Below are 25,947 nucleotides of genomic sequence, written 5' to 3'. Positions count from 1 at the left end.
TTGCTAACCATCTCGCAGACCTCATTTTTCTTTATTTGCGGCAGAATAAGGTAGAACGCTTAATCGTAATGCCGAAGCGCATCCTCTAATGGTGTTCCGAAGGATGCGATCGATAGAGACGACCTGACGTCACGGAAACGTCGCGGAATTCATTACACGGGCCGAGCCGCCTGCTTTAGTTGGGTGGGCTTAAAAATTAAAAGGCTCTCAAACAAAAACTCCCTTTTTACTTCCAGCCTCGTGGGATGTAATCCCTTCGCCTGGTGGTGCCCCGCCGACCCCCTCGAATTTCGACGGTGGCTGGAAAACAAGCCTCCAAGACTTTACCTTTATCTTCCATCTCGTCTCAGCGACTCATTCTTTCTCGTTCTAAAGCCGAGGAGCGAGCACGGTCGATTTACCGATGTACTTTTTCGAACGAACCCTTCTTTCTCGCGACTATCATTACATTCTGCTTGCGGGAGATTTGACGAATGATAAAGCAATGAAGGGTGAATACTTTATCGGAGCAATGGATCCGTTCGAGTTTGCTTGGCCAAGTCGGACGAAAATTGCGGAAATAAAAATAATAATTAATATTAGCACTTTTGATATTTATATAGAATTGCTTTTACATAAAACTTTTAAATCTATTTTGTTCTTTTTTAACATATGCTATCAATCTTCTATAAAAAATATGCTTTCTATAATGAAAATTAAAAGATTAAAATTAAATCAGAATCAGAATTAAATACTTGAATAAAAAAAGAATGACAGTATCTGATAGATCATGATGAAACATGAGGAGTATGACGTATTAGTAAAAATATTCATAGTTTATTTACAAAGAAGTAGAAACAGAATTTTGGAATAAAAATTTAACAACGATAGTTGTAATAATTGAAACATAGCTTCCAACTTTCGATTCTGATCCTTTAAAATCTTGCGAATACATCAGTGAAGATGTATTATATCATTATTTACATGATTAAATGTCAACTAATAAAATTATTGTTTTATCTACAAATCATCGGAATGTTCAACGTCAGTCAGAGTCGAAAAACCCGGAATATATAAATTTCAGGTACCTAGAAAAATACACAAAACCCTATTTGATCGCAACAAACGTTATAGATGACTGTGCTCTATCCTCTGGTTCAAATTCCCATTGGCTTCTTTCTTCTTATCTGTGTTATCAATTGTGACATCTTCCTTCACAAAGTCGCGTCTCTTGTCATTTTCTGCGGCGCCGTATAAATCCAAATCCTTGCCGAGATAACAAACCGCAACATCGAATAATACTCCTATCAAGGAAAATCCTGCAAATATGAACAAAGCTTTCTTTATGATCAAAAACAAATGACGAGAGACGATATTCCGATGCATAATTGATTCGATAAGATAACTTCAATAATGAGCAGTTCAGTTAATAATCGCGATTTTTATATTTATTATGTTTTCTTTTTATCTAATCGACTGCCGAGCAAATACGAATAATCAATAAAAAATAGGTCGTTCACCCATTCGTGATACTCACCGGCCGATGTGATGTTCACCAAGTGTCGAAATTTCTCTCGGTGATAGAACCAACAGTTTCCTCTACTTCCGCAGGATTCTTCCCATATTAAGCAGGTCGAATCAATGATGGCTCCATAAATAATCGGTCCCGGAATCAGGGCCAGCAAAGAAACGATCATCAGTGTGACGCCCTGGGCGAAACTTTTGTCCCTCTTTTCAACGCTTCTGTAGTTCACCAGGACATTACCTATCTTGCCGGAGCAGCCGAATGTATGAATCACACATGTGAGTACCATAAAAAACAAATAGGGCCTTTTGCAGTCACTGATGCACGGTCCGGCTTTAACTTTATCAGTTATCGCAGGTTGTGAATCATATAAATGCTGCTCCGGAATGAAAGATGATGTACTAGAGCTAAGATAGTCCAAGTAGTCTTCGACTTGTTCCGGTTCAGCAAATGGTAAACAACTGCAATTCCCAAACTGTGTGTCGTCCAGGATCGTCCGACAGCCCGCGTGACAAGCGGAGAAGAAAGTCGTTTGCGACAGTTCGTGACAAACCGGCGAATATTTCACATTTGCGCAATTGCAATCGGCGTTGCAGCCGGCAGTTAAATTCATTCTACAAATAGAAACAGAAAAATTGCACATAAAAATCTAATGTCAGCGATTAAGCGGGATATAAATTTGTGACTCTTTTATTTAAAAAAAAATCGAGAGTTGTGAAGATATACTTACTGCATGGTCTCAAAGTCTACCCCGCGAATTCCAGCGTCCGTGCATCCGAAAAACATAAAGGCCACTTGTCCTGCGACGAAGCAAAAACCAACAAATACGTTCCACGCGAGAAGCGGTCTAGGACCCGGTTTAAACTTGCTGATTATTAATCCCGATAGCAAGAATCCTAGCACCATACCGACTAGCGATATAGGACCTGAGAAATAACGAAGAAACATAATTATAGCGAGTGTTTTTAATCACAATCATATTTTGTCACCGAAAAACTTAAAATTCAATTATTTTCTAGCGGAAACATTGTAAGAGAAAATTATTATAAAAAATATAACTTGTTTTATAAAATTGAAGTATACAAATATTGAAGTTTTCTATTTGACAATGTTTCTTATCACATGAGAAACTACTTTGTAAGAGATAACTAAAGTAAAATATTTTAATACAGACGCATATAGATTAATGTACATACCTGTTATCACGGTACCACCAGCCGCGGACGTACCGTATTGAACTTCAAGATACTTCGCTAAGAACGTGATATAGGCTGAAGCGCCGAGTATGTAAAATACGGTGCTCAAGTTATTGCAAGTTAACAGCCAGTTAGTTAATATTCGTTTCATGGCCTTTGGAAATTCACGAAGGGTTGGTACATATTCAGCCTCCAAAGGAATCGGCTTCATACATTCCATTTGTATCGGTGATTTCTGTTGTAGCTTTAAAGGTATTTCGCCATCCTGAAGCAAAATGTTTTTGTTAATTTGATTTCTTGCTATATAATTCTCAAAATCTTCTCTGTGTATATACATGCAAATCGTCTATTTATATTTCTAGTTTATAAATTAATCTCTATTTTTAAAAATCGCGGAAAAGTAATTTTTTTTACAAGGAACTGCTTTCTTTATTTTTTCATATACATAAATATTTATTTGTTACGTGTTTACGTAAAATAATATATTTTTATGCAGATAAAAATATCATATACGTAATATCGTAGTTTGAGATTATAAGAAACTAAAATATCTGGATTAATATATTATATTTATTTTATAAGAGAGAGAGAGAAAGCGTGTTAACGAGAAATGGCTCTTAATATTTTTTACCTCACTGATAATGAAATATTAATTTCAACAATATTATAACGTCTAATGAATAATTACCTGTTTGGAAATATTCTCCGATTTGGGAAGATCACGTGGAAACATAGCGATCAAAATGGCGAACATACCCATTGTAACACCGAGAAGGATCCATCCGAGCCACCACGCGCCTAACCATCGTGGATCCTTTTGCGAAATAACGGGATGGAGATTTGGGTCTATGTATAAACTCAAACAAGCGTAGCCCAATAGAAATCCGACCGCCGGACCCACAGTGCGTAAAGCAAATGTAAAGCCTTACAAAAATATATAAAATTAAAAATCAATATAATATTGAATTTTACCTCTTTAAATTAATAATGCAATAATTAGTTTTATAAAAGATTGATAGCATATGTTAAGAAAATGTACAATTTAAAAATATAATGATAATAAATATTCATAAAGTAAATAATTTGTAAAATTATTTATTTTATGAGTATTTATTATCATTATATTTTTTAATTATACATTTTTTTAACATATGCTGAAATATTCCAGATAAAATTACACGTTTAACAAAACTATTTGAAATTTACATTCTGAGAAGAGTTATCTCTTATTTGTGTTGATAATGAAATCATGACAACAAAAAAAAGTCCTTTTCATATCTACAGATAAAAACATGACACATTTCTTTGCTAATTTAAAGATTATCAATAATATAATAAATTTATCAATTGTTGATACCTAAGAGTATAGGTGTATTTTTTTTCTTTGTGTTATCATCCAGATACGTCTGTCCCAGACCATAATAAAGAGTAGTCCCGATACCGAGAATAAATTGGGAGATGAAAACCAGTAGTCGCGGGAGAAGACTATTACTTAACATAGTTTCGGCGTCGCATTGCTCCGGCTGATCTATGGATGAACAAATTTTGGGGCCATCATTTGAGACGGTCGTGATGTTTAACAACCAGGGGGTCTGATCCAGATACTCTTGTGTCAATGCTAAAGCGTCCTTTCCTGGGCCGTATATGAAGTGCGGTAGGGCCAATACAAGACAGGACAATGCGCTCAAACCAACTCCAACCGCGATCCATCTCGGCCGATGACTAGATCCTCCGTAGTAGGTCAAGATCAGAGACAAGATCTGTGAGATCTCGTTACCCGAAAGGATTAGTCCTAAATAAAGACAATTTTGCTATTATATTTACACACAGCAAGAAAGAATATTTTTATTTTGACAATATCTTTAGTTTCAAAATGGAAATCTTGAAATGAGATTATATCGCGTTAAACAAAGAAAATTTGCTTGAATCAAGACATTTTATATATAGTTCAACCAAGAAAAATATATTCTTGTCGTTTAAAAATAATTTTCTTGACTAAAGAGGAAAAAATGTTGGATAAAAAAATAACACATGTCTAAATAAGAGATTATAATTATTTTACAGTCAAAATAATTATTGTATTCTTGAGATGACAATTATAGTATTGAAATAAGATTATAATATTGAAATTTAAGATTATAATTTTAAAATTATAAATTGTTGCGTATATATAAAACAATGAACGCGTTTATATAAATATATAAGTTTTGATTTGATATTTACTTTTTTTCTGTGCATAAATGTGCGATTTTAGAAGTTTCTTAAGTAATTATTCTTTTTTCTATTCTATCGCTTTTGACGGTTTTTGAGATGAAAACTTGATATAATTTTAAAGAGGGTGAGTATAATAAAATATTGCAGATAATAATTCAAGAAAACCTTAGAAGTATATATTAATCCGATGAGATATTATGTAATGCAAAGTTTCTTGTTTTTTTGATATAAAATAATAAAATTCTCATTTAATTTTTTATATGCATATAAATTCAAAATGTTTGTAACATTGTGTAATTCTAATGCGTGACGTATATATTGATCACTTTTAAATAATAAAATGATTAATTGTCTCGTATATTAGAAAATGCAAAATTGCGACGTTGAAATACAATTGTAATTCATACTTATCTATTTGGAACATAAAAATCAATAGACATAATTGATATAGAAATTTCATATACAAAGTGAATTCGAGTTATCAAATTATGTCGTTTTGTAGCTTACAATGCATATCAATGAAAAAGTTTAGGAAGAGTAATAATTTAAGTGAGAAAAAAAAATGTTTCATTAATATGAATCGAAATCTTATCAAAAGTGAGTAATTTCACTAATACAAATGCTTGCTGCTTTTTCTTCGTCACATGCGATATATCTTAAACAAAGGATTACCTTATCTCTCGCTACAGTATTTAAACGTCAGTTATTGCGAGGCAGACATCTTTCGATTTTAATTCTTTGAATTCTTTATAGGAGAATATATTAAAAACTTGTGTGTATGTGTGTATATGTATTTCCCACTAATATTATATTACATCGTATTTTAATATGTATAGATATAAAAAAAGTTGCGCATTTTAATGAGAAAAAGATAGATTTATTCTATATTATTTTATTGAATAAATTAATTGTCGATGATAAATATTTGTTTATGTCTATTTCTCTCGGGCAATTATAGAGAGATTTTTCTGCACAAACGCGTTGATGAGATGTTTGACATCTCGAGCGTTCCGAAATCGTGTGTATAAAATACGCGTCTTTGCTCGTCAGTGCGTGTACAGTGCTCGTTGTACGACAGATTTGTCACTTCTATGATTGCGACACTACTTACCTACTAGATGAACGCACACGGAAACGTGATTCGCGCGTGTGTGCGAATACAAGTATAACCCGCGGATGCTCGGCTACTCGGCTTCGCCGGCAATGGAATCCGAGGCTGAAGGCGATTATAAGACGAGAGATGATGTTCAAAGTTCTGCTGTGTCGAGATAAAACGCGATCCTTCGCGCGTCGAGAATAATTGGGACTCCTCGCCCGAATTTTTTTCTTTAAAACGCGATTACCTAGCACGACGCCTAAGACTAATTAATCTCCGATTAGAGTTTTAATCGCGTAATCCGTAAATGTGACATGTGCATCTTCATAAACTGTCAAAATGAAGCACAGCTGCGCGCTTCGTGTCATGAAGTTTTTACTGTACGTCAGTTATACGGGAATAAGACTCACCAGTGGTACGACTTGGTATCTTGAATCTCTTCTCCAGAGTCGTCAAGGTGACGATCATGTAAATGAAGGCCATCGCCTGGACGGTGCCGAGCAAACCATAGACCGCGATGAAGTTTCTTGGGGTGGCCCGATTTCGCAACCACTTGGGATAAATCCCGCATATTCCGCAGTTTTTACTCATACCGTTGGTAGCCTTAAAATAAATAGACTTTTTTTTTAAATTATATATATACACTGTAATTATTTATATTTGTCTATACAGCAAAAAGATAACATATCATGTGCAGTCTATTCTCTATTAACTATTTTGATTACACATAATATCTCTCTAATCTAGCTATATTTTCCTGCACACATCTAATCACATTAGTCAAATAAATTAACCTGCAACTTTTATTTGAAGCGATTTTTACCGATTGACTATATTTTGTACGGATAAACAACGACGACTTCCCAGAGAGAATTTCCAGAAATTAAGTTTTGCGATAAAAGCGTCACAATATCATTAATTAACTCAAGGCGCTATATAAAATATAAACGAGAGAGAAAAGTTATCGTTGTAGCGATAATGAAAGGCGAAGATGACTTGTTGATATCGTTGATCACAACTCGTCTAGACAAGTATCGGATAACGCATAAGAAGGAAAAAACGTTTATAGTCCGTAGTCATTCGCGATTGTTTTCAAATCGATTGTGGTCGACGACTGCCGTTCGCATGCATTCAGTTTCCAGCGTACATACAGTTTGCAACGTGGATATTCGTGTACATTTGTGTACAACGTGCGAAAGTTTAAAAAACATGGGACACGTGCGTTCAATACGTGTCGCGATAAGGCCCGTTATCTTTCATCGTATATATGTATAAGTCATGTAATTATTAATACGTTAATAGGATGTGATAAATCTCGTTGCTCCGCAAATATATCAATATACAGTAGCGACAATAGTAGCGATGACGGTTTTTGAATGTATGCGAACGTGTAACGTTACATAACTCATTTCTTTTTTAATCAGAAGACACCGACCTGATCTCGTTAATGTTTACAATGTGAACATCAGTAAATAGAATGCGAACAAAACAATAAATCATGAAATACATGTAGCAAAATTTTTAATTTATTACATCTTTCAACTTAATTAATTTATTCCATTTTTGTATATTAACGTGAATGGATGCATATTATCAACTATTAAGATCACAAACATCTTTTCTATTTTGTATAATTATATCGTATTTAATTCTATTGATTATTTATATTATTATGAATCTATAAAAAATATGCGAGTTTTAATTTGTTATGTTATAAATTAGTTTAGATCTCTATGTAATAATATTGATAATACATAAAAAATTATATATATATATATATATATAATACATATTAAAGTTATTTTTTGAGTTATCTAAAAAGAGAGAAATTAAAAAATTAATATTAAGAATTTGTTTCTTTCTATTTGTATAATGCGTGATTGAGTAATATTTATGGTAAGCAATCTAATCTGCAAAGTTAATTACACTTATCAAACCAATAAATAATTCAAATAAATCTTGCACGTAATGTTGTCAAGCAAAATGTACCTCATGTTCCTAATATAACACAACACCGATAACATCAAACATTTCTACTTGCTTTTAAACAGAAAAATGATAAAATCAATTTATTGTAATATATTTCTATGCATTTTTATGAAAAAAAAAAATTAAAAAATATTATAAAACGTTATAAATATTTTATTATTAATTTTATTATTAATTATAAGTGTTATAATAATCACAGGATACATTCTTAATATTTGACTAAACATATTTGAACCATTTTTTTAAGTACGCTATTATATATAATAATTAATTAGATAACAACGTATTATATTATTATATAATAAAGAATTAAACATATATATGTGTATATATATATAGTCACTTTGCGAGTGCAGTTTTCAATGATCTTTTATTCTGTTTTATGTATCAGTGGAATCACTATTCACACATACTTTTTCGCAATTATCTTCATTCTCTATGTAGATGCAATTACTTATGTAATTGTAAGTTATCTCAAGCACAAATCTCATAGAATCACACGAAGACGTTAATATAAAGTTTTAGTCAATTATTACTTCCGTTTTCTAAGGATTCCTCGAAAAAAAGTCAAGTATACAATTATGTAAAATTCTATGATTATTTTATCTCATAAGAAAAATAATTGTTTAAAAAACATTACATATAAAAATGTTTATATCGCAATTTCTTTCCTTTTATTAATTTTTTTGAATATAATTATAAATGCATATAATATTACAATCATCAATTGATATTATATAATAACATAAATTATATAATAACGGCTATATAAAGAAGAAAGAAATAAATAATAACTATTTTATATAACACAACAAAATAATTTATTTATTTGTAAAAGATAACGATTGTTATTTCAATATTAAAAATAATCGTGGAATACTGAATTATTAAAATTTTTATAAAATGATTAAATTTCGATAATGTATTATCTTAAATATATTGCTTATATATATATGAAAGGTACTTTTAGAATATAAGATTTAACTTTGTTGTTTTTTTATGTCCTCAAGAATAACGGATAACGTCGAAGGACATTAACAATTTCTATTTACTTTTGAAATTCAAAATGAGAACAACGATTAATTATTAGAGAAAATTTATTTATATATATATATATATATATATATATATATATTATCTTAATCATTTACACAAAAATGTATTATTATCGTTTGGATAAATAATCGTTCTTCTTCAATAATTAAACGTTGTTCTCATTTTGAATTTTAAAAGTAAATAGAAATTGTTAATGTACTTCAACGTTATCCGTTATTCTTGAGGACATAAGAAAAACAACAAAGTTAAATCTTATATTCTAAAAGTACCTTTCATATATATATATAAAAGCAATATATTTAAAATAATACATTATCGATATTTAATCATTTTATAAAAATTTTAATGATTCAGTGTTCCTAGATTATTTTTAATATTGACATAACAATCGTTATTTTTTACAAATAAATAAATTATTTTGTTTTGTTATACTTCAACGTTATCCGTTATTCTTGAGGATATAAAAAAAAACAACAAAGTTAAATCTTATTATATATTCCAAAAGTACCTTTCAAGAATGTTTCTTTTAACTTTTGCATGAAACGTTATGAAGAAATATTTACATATTCGAAAATACTTGTTTACTATGGAAAGAAAAAAAAGTGTGTTAGTGAAGAATACAATCTCACCTTGACCTTGGACTCATCGACACAGGAGGGACTTCCGGGCCGCGATTTTCAGATCGCGATCCTCGCTCGCTGAGACAATTCCTGTCTACCGGGTAGCTCGGAAATCACCACCACGCGCCGCGGCCGCTCTAGTTTGCACGGATAAACGCCGGATAACTGAGCCTATTCGGTGTATGTCAATGGCAATGCTCCCCTCCTATTTCTCTATCAAAACGAATGATAAGCAGAACGTCATTCAAAGGACACCGCCAATCAGACACCAGTGCTGACATCTTATTATCTGTATCACAAGTGACTTTACGCGCCTGTAACCGTAAGGTAGCGAGCGCATTCCGAACGGTTGGAATCTGTGCTAAATAAAGTGCATAATGCGACCAATGTACCGTCTGTTTTGACGGTACTCACAAAAAATTTGATAACAAACTTTACATCGTTATATGAAAAAGTATATAACTGTCAGATTACACATGTCAGATAAAAAGTGTATGATAGAAATTTTTCTACGAAACTTTGTTAATAAAAACGTTTTTAATCATCAGAATGTAATGTAGCGTTTATTAAAAAATGTATCCTAGACTTACTAAAAATTCATAATTTATATATAACTTATAATTTATATATAATTTATATTAACAATTTATATATAATTATTTATAGACAGCTAAACTTTTTATATTTGATATTTTATTATTTTATTAATAATTAAACTTCTATGAATTGTGTATCCGTGACAACTTGATTTAAATATATCCGTAAATAAATGTTGACAAGTCATTAAAATCTATGATTTTATGGTATGATGTATGATTGTTGTAAAAGTGTATGTCATAATTGTAAGTAGAAATCTAAAAATATTATAAGATAAACTTTATTGAATCACTATCAATTCAATTTATCATGCAATTTTCAAATACATCTAACAGATAAATTCTAAAGAATGATAATTTTTAATTAATTTATTTATACTTATCTATAACTGCGCATAAATTTTAATTGTTTTCCTACTTCTATAATTTCACAGATCTTCCTTTTAGATCCTTTTCTTTTCTCATAATTTATTATTATATTGCATAATTATTCTTTCACTTTTTATTTATAATCGACGTATGTCAACGTCATGATATTCGCATCGTAAGGTAATCAGTATTTTTGATATCAAATATATTGCCATTTATTTTGTTATTAATTTTGTCGGTACGTTAAAATTTAACGGCATTACACAAAGAATCCCGAAATTATAATATTTTAATAGTGTATTCTAAAGATTAATTAATGAAAATTTTAATTTGAATATGTATTGAGCTCACAATAATTTTCGAGTAATTAACATTAATCTCGATCATATATTAAGACTCGTAATGCTCTAATTAATCTTTAGAATACGTGGTTAAATTATTGTACGATGGTTGCTGGATACTCTGTATAGAGGAGCGCCAAATCATCATGCCGTGTCATTGGTAGCGGTAGTTTAGTTATTTTTGCATAGTTGTTACGGTCCCGCGACGAGGGCGGCTCTCCCTTTTGCTTGTTTTTGCGAATCGTCGCGACGCTTCTTCGTATCCGATCTCTCGCAAGGCCATTAGATTTATCTTTAGCCGCCAAAAACGACGATACCGAAGTCTCTTCTGACGGATGACGAAGCAAGTGTAAAACAACTTGGGAGAATATATATAGATCCTGCTATTTAATATGATTAATAGATATTGTAATCACGAAATGGAAAAAAAAATCACAAATCCTAAAGTTCATTAAAAAATAAAAGAAATAAAGAAAATGAATGATATATTTGTAGATGATATTAATATGTAATTATTGATGTGTTAATATGTAATATAAAGAAAATGTTTAATTCTTATATATATTCAATATCCTTATACTGTCGCCGTATATCAAATTAATACACGAAGGGATATATATATATATATATATATATATATATATATATATATATATATATATAATTGACTGACAAAAATACGCGTTTTTCTCTTAATGATAATATATTTGTTTTCGGTTTTCGTGAATCTATTAATAGAGCGGTAATATTTTAATATTATTGAGGATATAACAGGCAATATATATATATTACAACCTATATATAATTAAGCCTATGTACAATTAATCCTAGGAGTATAGGATATTCAAAAAGACGATTGTACTCTTGATAAGAGTACAAATCTTTGCGCCTTTATCCCAAACTTTCTCGATTACCATCCTCTCTTCATTCGCAACGGAAGCTTCAGTGTGTTTTTAACAAATTTTTCAATTATGTTACGTGTACATGTTGTCTCTTCATTAAGTACATGAACAATAATATTATATAATTAATCGCGACAATGATGATAATAATAATAATAATAATAATAATAATAAAACGTGATAATGTCAATAATAATGTAATAATGTATAATAATAATATAATAATAATAATAATAATAATAATAATAATAATATAATAATAATAATAATAAAAGAATAATAATAATAATTTATTTTCCTATTACGTTATGTAATAATACTTAAACTAATCCCTCCCTAACATCTTCTTTTTCTAACTTTTTACAAAGAATTTCGCTTTTGGTTTCCACCCTGCGCATTAACTTCTACTTACAAATCTAACAAACCAAGTTAACCTCATTTAAGGTTTGAAAGGGTTTGGGACTAGACAACCACGTTCCTCCATCCAATCCTAGTTGATTATGTTTTGATATTCCTTTAGCTCCTCACCCTTTCATTGAGCCTCAACTCCTGTACGAGTTAGCGCGTCGAGCGTTGCACTAACAAATCGCTGACTAGTTTCTAATGATTACGGCTACTCGACTGTGCTAATTAAGGCACTGGATCACTGGATCACTAAGAGTAGACGAACGTACGAGTTTAAGAAAAAGTCGATCGGGGAATTATCGCAGTTCAATACGGTATAATCAGAGACAATGCAATACTTAAAAAAACGTACACAAAGCCTTCATCGAAAATAATTAATCGTCAAAAAAGATTTAATTTTTCGTCGAAAAGAGATAAGAAGCGTTAGGTTCTCACAAATAAATTATCGATTTATAAATCAAATCGATTCATTCGCTCCTCGGCGTGTTCGCGTTGCCATAAAGTTGGTCGGTGTTACATTTTGTCTAATACATTTGGTTTAATACATTAGTTGATTAATTAACATGACAAGGCCTCGAAATAAGACACTTGATCGTTTCGCTCCGATGTGCGAACTTAAGGCCACTGCGGCTAGATTAGATGTCTTCGATAATCATGTATGTCTCTTTCTCTTTCTAAATCACATTTATGTGATTTTTATCTCCTGATAAATCAGTTAACGTCTTAACTGGTAATATACATAATATTTTATAGCTTGTAATAAATATCGACGTATTTGTATATATAATATACGTAAAAACATAGTCTGCTAATCAACAGAGAGCCGAAACAAGCAGTGCGCAATAAGAAATAAGATATCGGTAAACAAGTACTTTGGAAGATATACGTATACTTTGCTACTATAACGCATTCTCTCCATGTATAGATATATCTATGGACGGTATTCATAATCGTGTTCTCTGAGAATGAAGAATTATAATTACAATAATTATTAGGACAATAATTATATAACCAGCATATATCGACATATGTATATACCGACACAAATATATGTACATGCTTGTATCAATGAGAAATTTTTATTCATATAAGGAACGTCAAAAAAATCGACGTGAATGAGATTCTTCAGTAGATTGCCAATTCTTTATTTAAAGCATATTATTCAACAATAAGTTTCGAAGTAGAAATTGAGGAAGTTGTTGTTTCATTTCGATCTGAGGAAGAGAAATAGAAAAATAGTTGCAATTTCGAGAAAAACAGCTGGTACGAAGCAAACATAAACAGTTCAATTGTGTAAATGTTAATGCATTGTTTTGTTTTAACAACTGTTGCACAGAATGAATAAATGTTTGAATAAACGCGCTTCGAGGAATCCTCGATTGATAAAAAAAAAATAAAGAAAAACCTGTTTTCAAATAGTTTTCAACAAAAGAAATTGTAGACATTTAAAAGCGGTTAGTTTTCATGATAAAATCAAATGTCATCAAAGACGATGCACCGACAAAGAAATCAATCAAATGTTAGTTTTTCAGGTCAGGATTTTATTGTGGAACTTCTACTACCTATTATTCTTAGACTACCAAATGGATAGTTTGGTGAGTCTCATAAATAATTTGTGCCTCGAACGATTGTGAATACCGGCCTAAGTATTATCCTAAAAATCAATTACAAATTAAACGCAATTACAATTTATTTCTTCTTTATCAGAAAATACCTGAAAATGTAACCTAACAGCTTATAATACTAGAAATCTTGTTTACCGCATTAAGTTTTTAAAATCTACTGAAAATTTACCTAAAAATTAAAATACGTTGCGTTCTCCATGCATAAATGGAAATGGTTCCGAAATTATATTACTACTAGAACTCTCGCACTAATTTTATCGATATTTTAGTTTAGCGCATTCATCTAACTTTGTCGAAGACAGATTGTGTTGTAGCTGAAAGAAAAAAGATTCTCGAGTATATCGTTTGACTAACACCGTTAAGATTGACTGTCAAAAAAGTTCGATTAGAAAAATTTACGAACCACCAACGGAAATGAATAGGAGCAAGGAACTAGTGTGATTATAATTTCGATAAACTTGAATTTTAAAAGCGTTAAATTTCAAAAATCATAATACACGGCCATAAATCGATACACCGCCTTATTTCGTTAATATTTCGAAATAAGAATCTTACAGAATAACATTGTGCCCAAAAACCTATAATGGGCATTTTCGCGCAGGTAACTCTTGAATGCAGTCAAAAGTGCATTCAATTAACCCTTTTCGGCTCTCAAGTTCCAACTTGATCAAAAGTCCCTTTCTCGAACGAGCTTATTCAAGTTCACTATAAATAATTGTAATTGTAGCTCTCTAAATATCGTAGAGACTTTTCTAAAATTTCGCGAAATATTGATCGAAAATCGGCCGATATCGGTTTCACGAGAGAAACGGAGAGGAAGAAAATTAAAGGTCAAGGAAGCGAGAAAGGAAGAATACAGATTATGTAGGCTTCGCGAGAGAAATCGTCGATCTCGAGGGAGTCACTTTGTCAGATCTCATTCGCGGTTCTCGCGGAGGTATTTCGATTGATTTGCGAGAAATCGGGAACATAAAAGTCTCGTGGAAAAATAGCTGAAACGAGGAAGCTGGCGAACTTTGAATTTCCCAAACATGACGGAGTACGTTTTACGCAGTCCCCTCGCCCCCTTCCCTCCCTCGCTTCATCTCTGTCTCGTAAAAAGGCTACAACTGTCTCATGATGGTCTAATGTTGAAAGCGCTTTATTGCAATCTGGCCTCCTGAGGTGTCGTCTGATACGGCAAACCTGGGAAAGCCGCCCCAGCTGCTGTTGCCGCCGCCGCTGCCGCTGCCGGCAAACCCGCAGCACCTGGCAATGTAGCGTAGGTGTATGGTGCAACGTAACCGGCCGCCGCTGCATTAGCTGAAAAAAAAGAGATGATTTTTTTTCATAAATAATACGTGTATAATTATATAATATTTAATTATAATATTTATGTAAAGTAAAACTTTTATTAAAAAATTTTGAATTTTTGAAAACATTATCATAGAATTTTTAAAGTTTAAACAAGTGCAAGTTAAACCTCTACAAGATAAATAAAAGATGTCTCAAAATTACTTTTTAATAATGGATTTTTTGGTTTAGAGCAAGTCTCTTAGAAAGAATATCGAGTAAGTTTATTATTTATTGAAAGTTTTTAATTTTTTATGTCATAAGAAAGTTGTTGTATGATTAAGCCTCAAGTTAAAATTTTATTTGAAATTAACTGAGAAACGTAATTTTATCTACATTTTAGGTTCTCCAAAATTTAATTCACAAAGAAAAGTCGACACTAAATTGATCAAAGAATACATTCATTAGAAGAACCATCGATAATTTTGAGACATTCCAATTTTACATAAAGATAAATAATGAATCACAAAAGAAGCGTATGCAAGCGATTTGTGCGCATTGTAAACCTTCTTATTTTGTGCCTTAGCTTATTTTTGGAGTGCTGTTTACTCGCAATACGTAAAGCGGATGGCGCTCGTTGATCACCATCACTTATCGCGAGAACACCGCCACCATCACCACAGACAGCGCAGACAGACTGACAATATGTATATAAGGCGTCAATGTCTAGTTCATGAAGCGCATGCAAGACTGTCCTATTCATTGTTTATCCACTATCGAACAGTGAAGCACGCGGACGTACAACGTAACATATGATAATATACGCAGTTATTAAAGCAAAAAATATGAATACAAAAAAAAAATAATAAGAAAATATATAAAGTTATTAATAAAAAATAGGATTCTATTTCACAGAAGGCTGAGAATATTTCTTACGAGACAAAATACTGATATTGATACGAGAGGATTGCAAAATATTTAATGATCCAAGTTGAGAGAAAGCGAGATGTGTATCAACGCAAGAGAGAGAGATGTGTAACAGGGTTCCCACGAAGGATCCGTCAGGAAATGCCCGAGGCTCTCGGACAGGATAAACGACGCTTCATTGCATCCCCGCCTCTAAGTGCCGACACTCATATCCGACGTTGGAATTATTATTCCCCCTAACCGCGCGTGTAATCCGACGATGTGGAGAAGCTGTACGTCGGAAGTTACACGTTTACCCGGCTCAATCCCCCTTCGCATTATCCGCGCGTACCCCCTGTGAAACACGAAAGAACCAGATCCTGTGAGAACCCCGCGAAATATTTTATTAAGCACTACAGGCAGCCCCGAGATAGGTGCAGCGCAACCCTCCCCTTTCCCTCCCCTCTTTCTCTCTCTCTCTCTCCTGTCCCCCTATCTCTGGAGATTTTCTACCGTAATCACGCAGCACGGACGGCAGAAATTGCGGTAGGAGAGCTTTCTCCAGCCGTTGCTGATGCGCCAACGTCGCGGGACCGTTTTGCTGCTGCTGTTGCTGCTGTTGGTGGTGTTGGTGGTGATGGTGTAACGGGTAGTTGCTACCCTTACTCTGGACACTATTCAAACACGTACCAGCCGCGGCCGCGGTCGTGTACGGATATGCCTCGGCGAAGTTGTACGAGGTGCCCGGGTAGGTCGCGGCGGCCGCCGCCGCGTTCTGGTACTCGTAGAACTGCGACGCCGCGGCGACGGCGGCTGCGTGAGTCAACTGCGTCGCCGGAAGTGGTACCAGACCACCTGGCGCCGCGGCCGCCAGGTAGGGCGACTGGTACACGTAGCCTGGTGGTACCCTGCAAAACGAGAATGATCGTTGATTATGGATGCTGATGCGACGCGGACGCAGCGGCACTCGTAGGTCCAATTGCGGCGGATATGTTTGTGAATTTATTGCAACGCGCATATTTTTACGACGACGGCGAGATATTCTTATTCTTTCAAAGCGAGAGAGACAATATAATAGATCGCGTGGTTATTTTCAGAGGTGAGCGTGATAATAAATAAAGAGAAAAAAATAAAAATATTTATGTATTATTTCTACTAATATTATAAATGATTGAGATATTATAAAAATAATTCAAATGTTAATTAAAATCTTACTTAAAATATTTAGCCAATAATTTAGAAATAATTAGAATTAATTTTAGAATATTTAGAAATAAATCTTTCAGATATATGTATGTGCATTCTCGTTCAAGAATTTACATAATCAAGTAAAATAATTACTTTCGATTACCTAGTCTGCATTTAAAATGTGTTCATCACTGATACATTATTAAATTCCGCGAATTTTACGCGAAATCCTTTTTAACATTTTCATCACTTGTTCTGTATAAATGATCATATTTATTTCGCGCATCAATGAAAGCACCATCTGCTGTAAATTTCTTAGCAAATTTTGCCGTAATATCCGTGCATAAATAAACAAAACGCCGTCTAGTTCACGAAGCAATAACTTACAAACAAATACACCTAAGTTGGACCGATCGAGAGCCATCGAACGAGATTCGCAAACTTCCGAAGAAGGAGCAAAAATAAATCTGATGGATCTCGTTCGGTCCAATATACTTATCTCTTTTTATGGAATATAATGGAATCGGGAAGGAAGAATGTGGTGACGTAGCCATGTTACTTATATTATGATTGTGCGTGTAAATTGTATATATGCGTGAAAATTCTCTTCGTATAATGTATATATTAATGTAGTTCGCGATGTATCGATTATATGGGGATTGTCATTCGGGATAAATATTTGAAAACTCGCGTGTGTTTCTCGATCGCGCGTAGATAAAGATGATGATCATTAAAATCGTCCTGAGAATCGCGAGACACGAGCTCGTATTCGCGTGCATGCATTGTTCATACAACGAGCCGATTCCTCGGCTCGCAAAGTATGCCAGAAGTCTGTCGGAAATGCGTGACGAAAAAACAAACTTTCTTTAATGCGTGTCGCGTCACAAGGAAACTCCCGGCTCGACGGTCTTTCGCTCTCGAACAGCTCTCTACCAACACCAAAAGCACGCAACACCAAACGGCAGAGTCGAGCGAGGGACCGAGTTCTTTTCAATTGATCTTCGCGCATACGTAACGTGCGGACGATCATATCGGAAGATGCGCTTTTCTGTGTTTCGATATGTATCGATCGACATGCCAGGAAGAATAAGTAACAAGTCTACAAGATGTTTGTATTTCAAATTCCGAAGTAGCATATCTTTCAAAGTCTTTTTTACTCGATCGTATACTTAAAAAGTAAGATATTCATTTTCTTGTGTAATGTAATATTTATTCTTTTTATACACCTATGTATATATTTTTCTCTCTCAAAATGCGCGATCTCGAAACTCATGTGATGAGTCATTCTGTATATCGAGTGTATCGCGCTTTCTCTGTAAGCTTTAGCTATAAATTTTTGTCATAAATTAAGTCGATTTTTCCTCAACGCGAATTTGATTAGAGGCAGCTTTCTAATTTTCGAGATTAAAGATCTGCGTAATTAAGCCGAGAATTAAAATTCCGTTGCACACAGATTTCACTTTAAATTAATTAAGAAATCGGATTTTTCATTATTTTGTTAGACTTTTTTCTCTGTAGTCTCCAAGCATAATTTGTTAGAGATCCATAATGTCAGAATTTATTAATTTTTTATAATACAAAATTTTTTATAATTAACTTTTTCCCATCCAATTTTCATTGGAAAAAAATCGACTTTGTATGGAGAATTTATCTACGAGAATCGCGCGTCTTCTAATATGCTGTGTATGTGTGTATACACTAAATGTGCATTCTGATTATATCACGATAATTATACAAAAAGGCAATTAAAACCGGTAATAAAAAAAGATTACAGTTATATCGCAATAAAACGTTTCTTTCATTTTTCTTTTTATTAACAAAATGTATTCAAATAAAATTTAAAGAGTAGCCGAAGAATACTTAAAAAGTATATTATATAAATATTAATATATTAAAGCATCACTTTAATTTTTATTCTATAGAAACTGTAATTTATTTTGGAATGAAAATCTTATGAAACTCGCGTATAAAATAAGAAAAGATATCTCTCTTCACTAGTATCAGTACGCACAGTGAATATGTAAGTATATGTAAGTATATGCGTATGTTTGTCGGATATTTTGTCGGAAAAGAAAGAGAAGATGGAAGAGGAGGTAAAAGGGAAGTAAGTTGGTGTAAAAATGGTAAACGTTGCTCTCACTGTGGTATCAATAATAAGGCGAAAAACGTACGCAACAATCCAAGAAAAAAAGAAATCTTTCACGTGTTGGCAAAACAACAACAAACCAACGACAAACGTGTATGTAGGTGACTGCACGAAATATAAATACTTCTCGGCACACGGCACACGATTATCTAACACCAACGTTAGTACCTAAAATTCACAGACCTAAAGAAACGTCTCGAGTTCGCTTCCTCTGACTTTAACAATATTCAAATATAGAGTAGCTTAAAGTAAGGGACGCATATGTATTTTTATAAATACTTGATTGCAGATTTAGGGGACAAACTCGATATTAAAAATTCGATAAAATATAATTTATATCTTTTCATAATTATCGCTAAATTATAAAATACATAAAAAGATAAAGGATCAAACAAACATTTATAGTCACGCCAATAATATTTAACATAAATGTAATAAAAATGTAAAGTAAAAATTAAAGTTTCGAATTTTACTCAAATAGAAAAATATGAGAGTAATCACTATCGCGTCGCATACCTTTTTAATAAAATACATGTGCGTTTGCGCACATCACATTGTTCGATAAACTTGTTCGCACGATGAAAACAAGCGTTGTCGATTGCATGCATTCATGCATGTGTGCATCATTCGCGTATATAATAGTGCTTTAATCAATCGATAATATTCGATTTCGAATAAATACGTTGAAATTATATCAAAAGGTTGTCGGATTCCCTAAATCTGCGACAAAGTGTAGAAAATACAGAATGTGATTTATTTTAAACTACTCCAAATATGTCAAAGTTTCAGGAAAATCGACGCGAGACGTCTCCAAACGCATCTTTACAAGAAAGGAAGAAAAAAGATAGTATATCTCTCTCACAGCAATGTCTCTGTCTTTCTTACTCTTTTTTCTCTTTTATTCTCTTTGCTTTTCTTTATTTCTTCTTAAATAATAACACGCGGAAGATCCCGACCTGGCGAGCGTTCTTCAATCACCCGCGAAATTTGTTCGCAATTGTTTCTTATCGATCGATGTGTACTCTGCGAATACATAAAAATACAAGTCAATTTGTTGTTCAAATTTACCGTATTCCGATAATTTATCGTACGTGATATTATTATTTTTAATCATTTGGATAAATATATGTATTAATAAACAATATAATTAACGTTCTTTGTCGTTAAATTGTATAATTCTACAATTTTAAAGATTTACTTTAATCAAATAGACTAAGCGAATTTTCACAAAAAATCAAATGTGTAACTTATATGAGGAAGGTGTAAAATTAAAATATTTATGTTACAAGGATGAATATACATAAGTAAACAAGTACTTATATAAAAATAAGAATGCTGACTGTTAAGAATGTTGACAAACAGATTAAAGTTTTAAAAAATCATGTTTTTGAAATCATACGCGTCTTAATCTTAATTTTGTCTGATAGTCTAATTTAATGGTATCGGTACATTAAGCAAACTTACTCTCTCGACACGCGATCCCGATAATCTATACGTACGGAACGCCTAGCGTGTATAGTTAATTACAAATTGAGAGCTAACGGATATTCAATGACCGATTAATCGGGCGATTCCGCATCAGCGATTCGAGAGACGCTGAAGGAACCCGGCCTCTTTCCCGGAGACAGCCCTGAACTTTTTAGCGGATCGATAATAGCCAGTGTCCAGTCTACGAAGGAAATCAATATGTCCTGCGGCCTCGTCATAGGGCTCCTCCGCTATGTCGGATTGGTGCCCGCTGACCATTATCGCACAATCGCAAATAATCGAGAGCGCTTCGACAAGCGTGTCACATGTCGCGCTTAATTTGAACGAGTCTCATGCTGCAACACGGGGGAGGGAGGGGGGAAGGGGGAGGAGAAAGGGAGGGGGATGGTGGAAGGAGGAAAGACAGTCACAATGGACGTAGAATCGACGACCTTGAATTGGAGCTGTCATCCAGGATGGATGAACGCGCGATCGATGAACATTACATGACGCGGGAAGGGCGAAATTGATAAAGGTAGAAAAGAGCGACATGTACATATGTCATCCATGTCGCGCTATATAATGCGACGTCGCATTGCGGATGGACGGTACTTTCATCCGTGCCATTTCGAACGAGCGACAATCCGGTTTTCTTACTCGCGCCGATTTGCATGTGGCGAGATGTGAATCCGTCCGTATGCGAAAATATTGTAATATCTGGGACTGTTGTAGATGCGAAGATTGTCAGATAGAAAATGTAACATTAATTATAATTTTTTTAGAATTAAATATTTTTATTTGTATAAGATTTTTAAGGAAAACTCGTGAGTATAAGATAGAGACGCCAAAGGAAGATAAAATCAACGACTCTGACGCGGCGAAGTGCATCAAAAGATTCAAGAAGCGTAAAGATAAAATTTATACAAGGCGCTACATAGCTTTTCATTTTTCCTGTCGCAAATTATTTTAGTTGAAATTTAAATTTTCACGAATTAATTATCGCAGCATTATGCCTCGATGTCATTCTTAAGCGAGACAAGGAGATTCGTAAGGGAGAATAAAAATAAAAATGAATAAAAGCGCCATATGTGATAAATAAAACGCGACACGTTGCATGACAATCGATCTATCTATACAAACAAACGCGTGAAAATTAATAGGAGCGTTGTCAATTTTATTGACATCCAAGACTGTCACAGCCACCTGCTGGAGTTTTCAGTACCAGAAAATTAGTTAATAAACGAGCGTTGTAAAAATATTTCGTTTATGTTCTCGTTTATTCCAGATTTCTCCTTAATTTCACACTTAATTTTTAGTAACTTTGATCGAAATCACGAAAATGGGGAATCAATCTTTCCACTCGATAAATGTTGGCAGAAACGTGTCTGAGAAAAAATAAATACTTGCTTAAACCTGTGAAATACTGAGCTAACTGGCTTCTCCGGTAAGATTTATTTGCAGAAGAAGAATGGAAACGTGTGTGAACTATATATAATTCGGATAAACTTTTCACTCTTGTTGTCCGAGAGAACAATTGACTTTATCTCAGCCTTTACATGAATTGTCGCCTCTAAGAAGCTCAAAGCGGAAACTAACATTTTCCTGTTATTTCAATAGGTTTAAAAACATTAGACATATACATGTGTCGGTTAATCGAGTTTGAGTTCGTGATGTTTGCGAGACGACATATATTTCTCTTCATTTCATAAAGCCATGAAAGTCAGTTAAGAAATAGTAACCATCAGCTGATCGTTACTTACGTCACTGAATGAAATATGTAATTCATTCAAAATAAAAAATCGAATTGTTTGAGAGCATTCTTAGACAAAAACTCTGCAAAGTAATAAACCGATAAAATCTTGAATAATATATTTCTCACTTTTGAAGATGGCAGTTTCTGAAGACTAAACACATTCATATATTTCAGCGTGTTTTTAAAAAAATTTACTATTTTTTTTCGGAAGGAGTATTAATTTGTAACAATGTGCAATATTTATTTTGCAGTCTGGAAACACACAAAGACCCTGGACACGAAGGACGCGTGGTAGCGCGCGAGCATGACGTATACAATTCCTCCTTCGTATAGTCTAGCTTTTCCATCGCCTTTTTTTGTTCCTCCATTTTCCAACGAATTTATCTGTCGGTCGCATCTCGGCCGAGGTACGTGCATTATGGATGGCTCGCGTGTCCTCAACCCCACCTTTCTTGTTTCTGCGCGTTCCATTCTGTTCTCCTCGTTCCACGTGTATTTCCAGATCGACGCGTCCGTCCCCGACCAGCTGGCGATTTCCAATCTCAATTGCCCCCCTTCGTTATTCCCTTCGTACCAAGTGACAGACAAGCGTGCACGAGAAAATCTCATCCAATGTTGAAATCGGCTTTGCCAAGAAATTATCGCCAAGGACATAGTAAAAAAATTTTTTAAAATAAATTTTCTTTAATGCAGTAACTTTTTTTCGTTCTCTGATGTCATTTCCATAACACGTTAGAAAGATGCACGAGTAAACGCGCGACGGCATTGCGCATTAATGACGTTAATAACGGTAATACCTTTAAATATATGTGGTGTCAAGGGAATGTTTATAAATTGTTGATGCCTATATGTGGGCGAAAAAAATGTCCTTTACACGGCCTCGTGTATCGCACATATCTCGCGAGAACCAGTGTTATTGAAATAGAAACGATATAATATATAATGTTTCCGATTTTGATCGAAATAAATGGGGCGGAAAGAGATGTGGTATCTTATAACGACGTCCAGTTTCGTGATCACGCGGTAATATTTTGAAATAAATGTATTTATTCTTATGTATTGATACAATAACTCAGACTTTATAAGAGTACAATAAGTTTCGAACTCGTTGTTTCATGGAAAGATTATACTAACATTGTATGGTCAATAATGATTTTGTTAATGGATAATTTTTATTTATTTTTATGTATTTTTTAGGTCAGACTTTGGAATCCCAAGAGTTTCATTATTTTGCAATCAACGTACATGTTTAAAAAGAAAAAAAACAATTTTATACATTGGAATCTCTAAATAGTACACTTAAATAATTATATACAATAAGATCATTATATCTGACCAATTTAATATAAAAGTGAAATTTTGTTCAGTGTTATAGATAATGCATGATATATTAACGTGATATTTTAACTCCTCCATTATAATTCTAAGACATAGACACATATATCGATTACAAAATTATCACTATAATGTATTAAACACGAGGATATACGCGACTAAACAGATTTCATCGTGATATTGACAAACCGGTTGTTCCGATGAGGTTTATCATATACCCGCAAATAAATAATAAAATATAGATTGGTAATTGATTGCGAGAAACATATCGATTTTGCTATATTAACAATAAAAAAACCATAGAGACATGCTAATTGAATTCGTATTACCGATACTGCAGACGTTGAAGGTTAAACTAGAAAAACAACACTTATTCTAATACTTGTTCTAATGTTTAAACTCCAATAGATAATTGTAAAATTACTTATATGTGGAAATTTTAAAGTTTCTACTAAATTAAGAGCTATAAAGCCAACAAAAAATAATATTCTTTTAAGAATATTATTTTATAGAGAAAAGAATTAATCTTCTTTTCCTAAAAAAAAAAAAAAAAAAAAAAAATTTATTCCACAGATACTTAATATCTGACATATTCAATATTAAAATTTAATATGTCGCAACAAGTGATGCAAACCATTAGAATTTTTGTTAAAGAAATTTGATTTTGATTTCGCTAAATTTAAAATTTATGAGATACTTAGACCTCTCACATATGTGTATAATGTGCAAAATAATATCCGTGGAATGTCATCCTTCGCCCTGTACCTTTCGTCCTTGAGACCTTCGTGCGGAAACGAGGCGGTTTTAATAGGCGCATAATTTTCACAATGAAGACTCGCGTTGACGACATGTTGCGACGTGACCTTTATACGATCGATGTAACATATGAACAGACGAAAAAATGTACGCATTACGACGATTCTCGTGAGAATAGATACGTGTGCTATTGTTGCGTCTAGCAATTTAAAAAAACAAGAGAAAGAAAACATTTTAGAAAGCGTCCAGATTAATAAAAATAATGGCGCTTTTGTGAAAAGTTTTATCTCTGCTAAAAGAATATTGTCATCGAATTAATTATGCGGGGTGGAGGGAGGGGGGGTTAGCAATAATTGTTTAAACAATTATTGCCACAAAATTACTTTGACGTCTGCAATTTTTAGCAGCTCTTTTTCGTCGATAAGGAAAAAAATTACACTGTAAAACGCTAACGAGAAAGAGCGACCAGGTAAAAGACATTAAAACCGTCCCGCAGTCACGAAGAGAGCCCTATGTCGTCCCTTCGTGATGGTTCTAACATAAGTGACCACCCTCGATTTCCGACGCAAAGTGGCCGCGCGCCGCGATTAGGATCTCCCGACATTTCCCTACGTTTTGCCACGACATACATAATGACGTAGTATATCCCGGGGGGTGAATTGCACCGGGGATTGTTCAATCAACCCCATTAATTCGTGCGCGCGGGCCGTTACAACCCCTGCGACTATGGGGCGATCGTTAACGATGAGGACGACGAAGCGGAAGTGCGTGTTTGCGAAGCGGAAGCCACCGAAACATCTAGCGCGACACAACTTACGTTACGACACAAAAGATTCCGGATCTGGTAACCGATATTTTTGTTCCCTTTTTTACAAAAACGCTGACTATTAATTTGTATAAGGCTTACAATATACATCGAACGTCTTTGGAAACATTTGACTCTGCAAGACTACATGAATATAAATTTTAATATTGATATAATTGTAGATACATTCGTAACAATCAAAAGATGACATAAAGGAATAAATCAAACATGTAGAGTTAAATATTTTTATATATACGAGACTTTAGGAAAAAAGAAATAAAAATTAGAAAATTGATATAGGAAAAATAGAAGTTGTTAACTGACGTTAAAAAATAATACTGTTACATAATTGTCTCCGTAAATTGTTTTTTATCTATCTTCTTTTTATATTTAACATTTTGTGTTA

General features: G+C 33.3%; 2 protein-coding genes across 4 annotated transcripts in view; both read right to left on the bottom strand.

The window, feature by feature from the left end:
* Positions 1–796: 796 nt before the first annotated feature.
* On the bottom strand, positions 797–9,878 carry Oatp33ea (Organic anion transporting polypeptide 33Ea). 3 transcript variants are annotated; one of them, XM_072911406.1, is made up of 8 exons: positions 9,685–9,878; positions 6,421–6,613; positions 4,058–4,492; positions 3,389–3,624; positions 2,701–2,965; positions 2,235–2,430; positions 1,517–2,118; positions 797–1,298 (listed from the first exon to the last, which is right to left on the bottom strand). In XM_072911406.1, exons 2-8 carry the CDS (start codon positions 6,599–6,601, stop codon positions 1,108–1,110), a joined length of 2,106 nt encoding a protein of 701 aa, XP_072767507.1. In that variant the 5' UTR covers positions 6,602–6,613; positions 9,685–9,878; the 3' UTR covers positions 797–1,107. The 3 variants fall into 3 exon arrangements, with proteins under 3 accessions (XP_072767507.1, XP_072767509.1, XP_072767508.1); XM_072911408.1 differs by lacking the exon at positions 9,685–9,878 and adding an exon at positions 6,805–7,434; XM_072911407.1 differs by lacking the exon at positions 9,685–9,878 and adding an exon at positions 6,834–7,433.
* Positions 9,879–11,710: 1,832 nt separating this feature from the next.
* LOC140663287 (RNA-binding protein 24) overlaps positions 11,711–25,947 on the bottom strand; it is a 30,089-nt gene continuing 15,852 nt past the window's right edge. Inside the window, exons 5-6 of the mRNA XM_072887345.1 lie at positions 16,605–16,999; positions 11,711–15,215 (exon numbers count right to left, since the gene is read on the bottom strand). Of these exons, the coding sequence (XP_072743446.1) occupies positions 15,055–15,215; positions 16,605–16,999 (556 nt within the window). The 3' untranslated portion in view covers positions 11,711–15,054. The remainder of the gene's footprint in view (positions 15,216–16,604; positions 17,000–25,947) is intronic.

This window comes from Anoplolepis gracilipes, chromosome 2, assembly GCF_047496725.1.
Source record: "Anoplolepis gracilipes chromosome 2, ASM4749672v1, whole genome shotgun sequence".
Taxonomy (NCBI): domain Eukaryota; kingdom Metazoa; phylum Arthropoda; class Insecta; order Hymenoptera; family Formicidae; genus Anoplolepis; species Anoplolepis gracilipes.
Note: the sequence above shows the minus strand (reverse complement) of the source record. Positions and strands in the feature narration are given on the sequence as shown.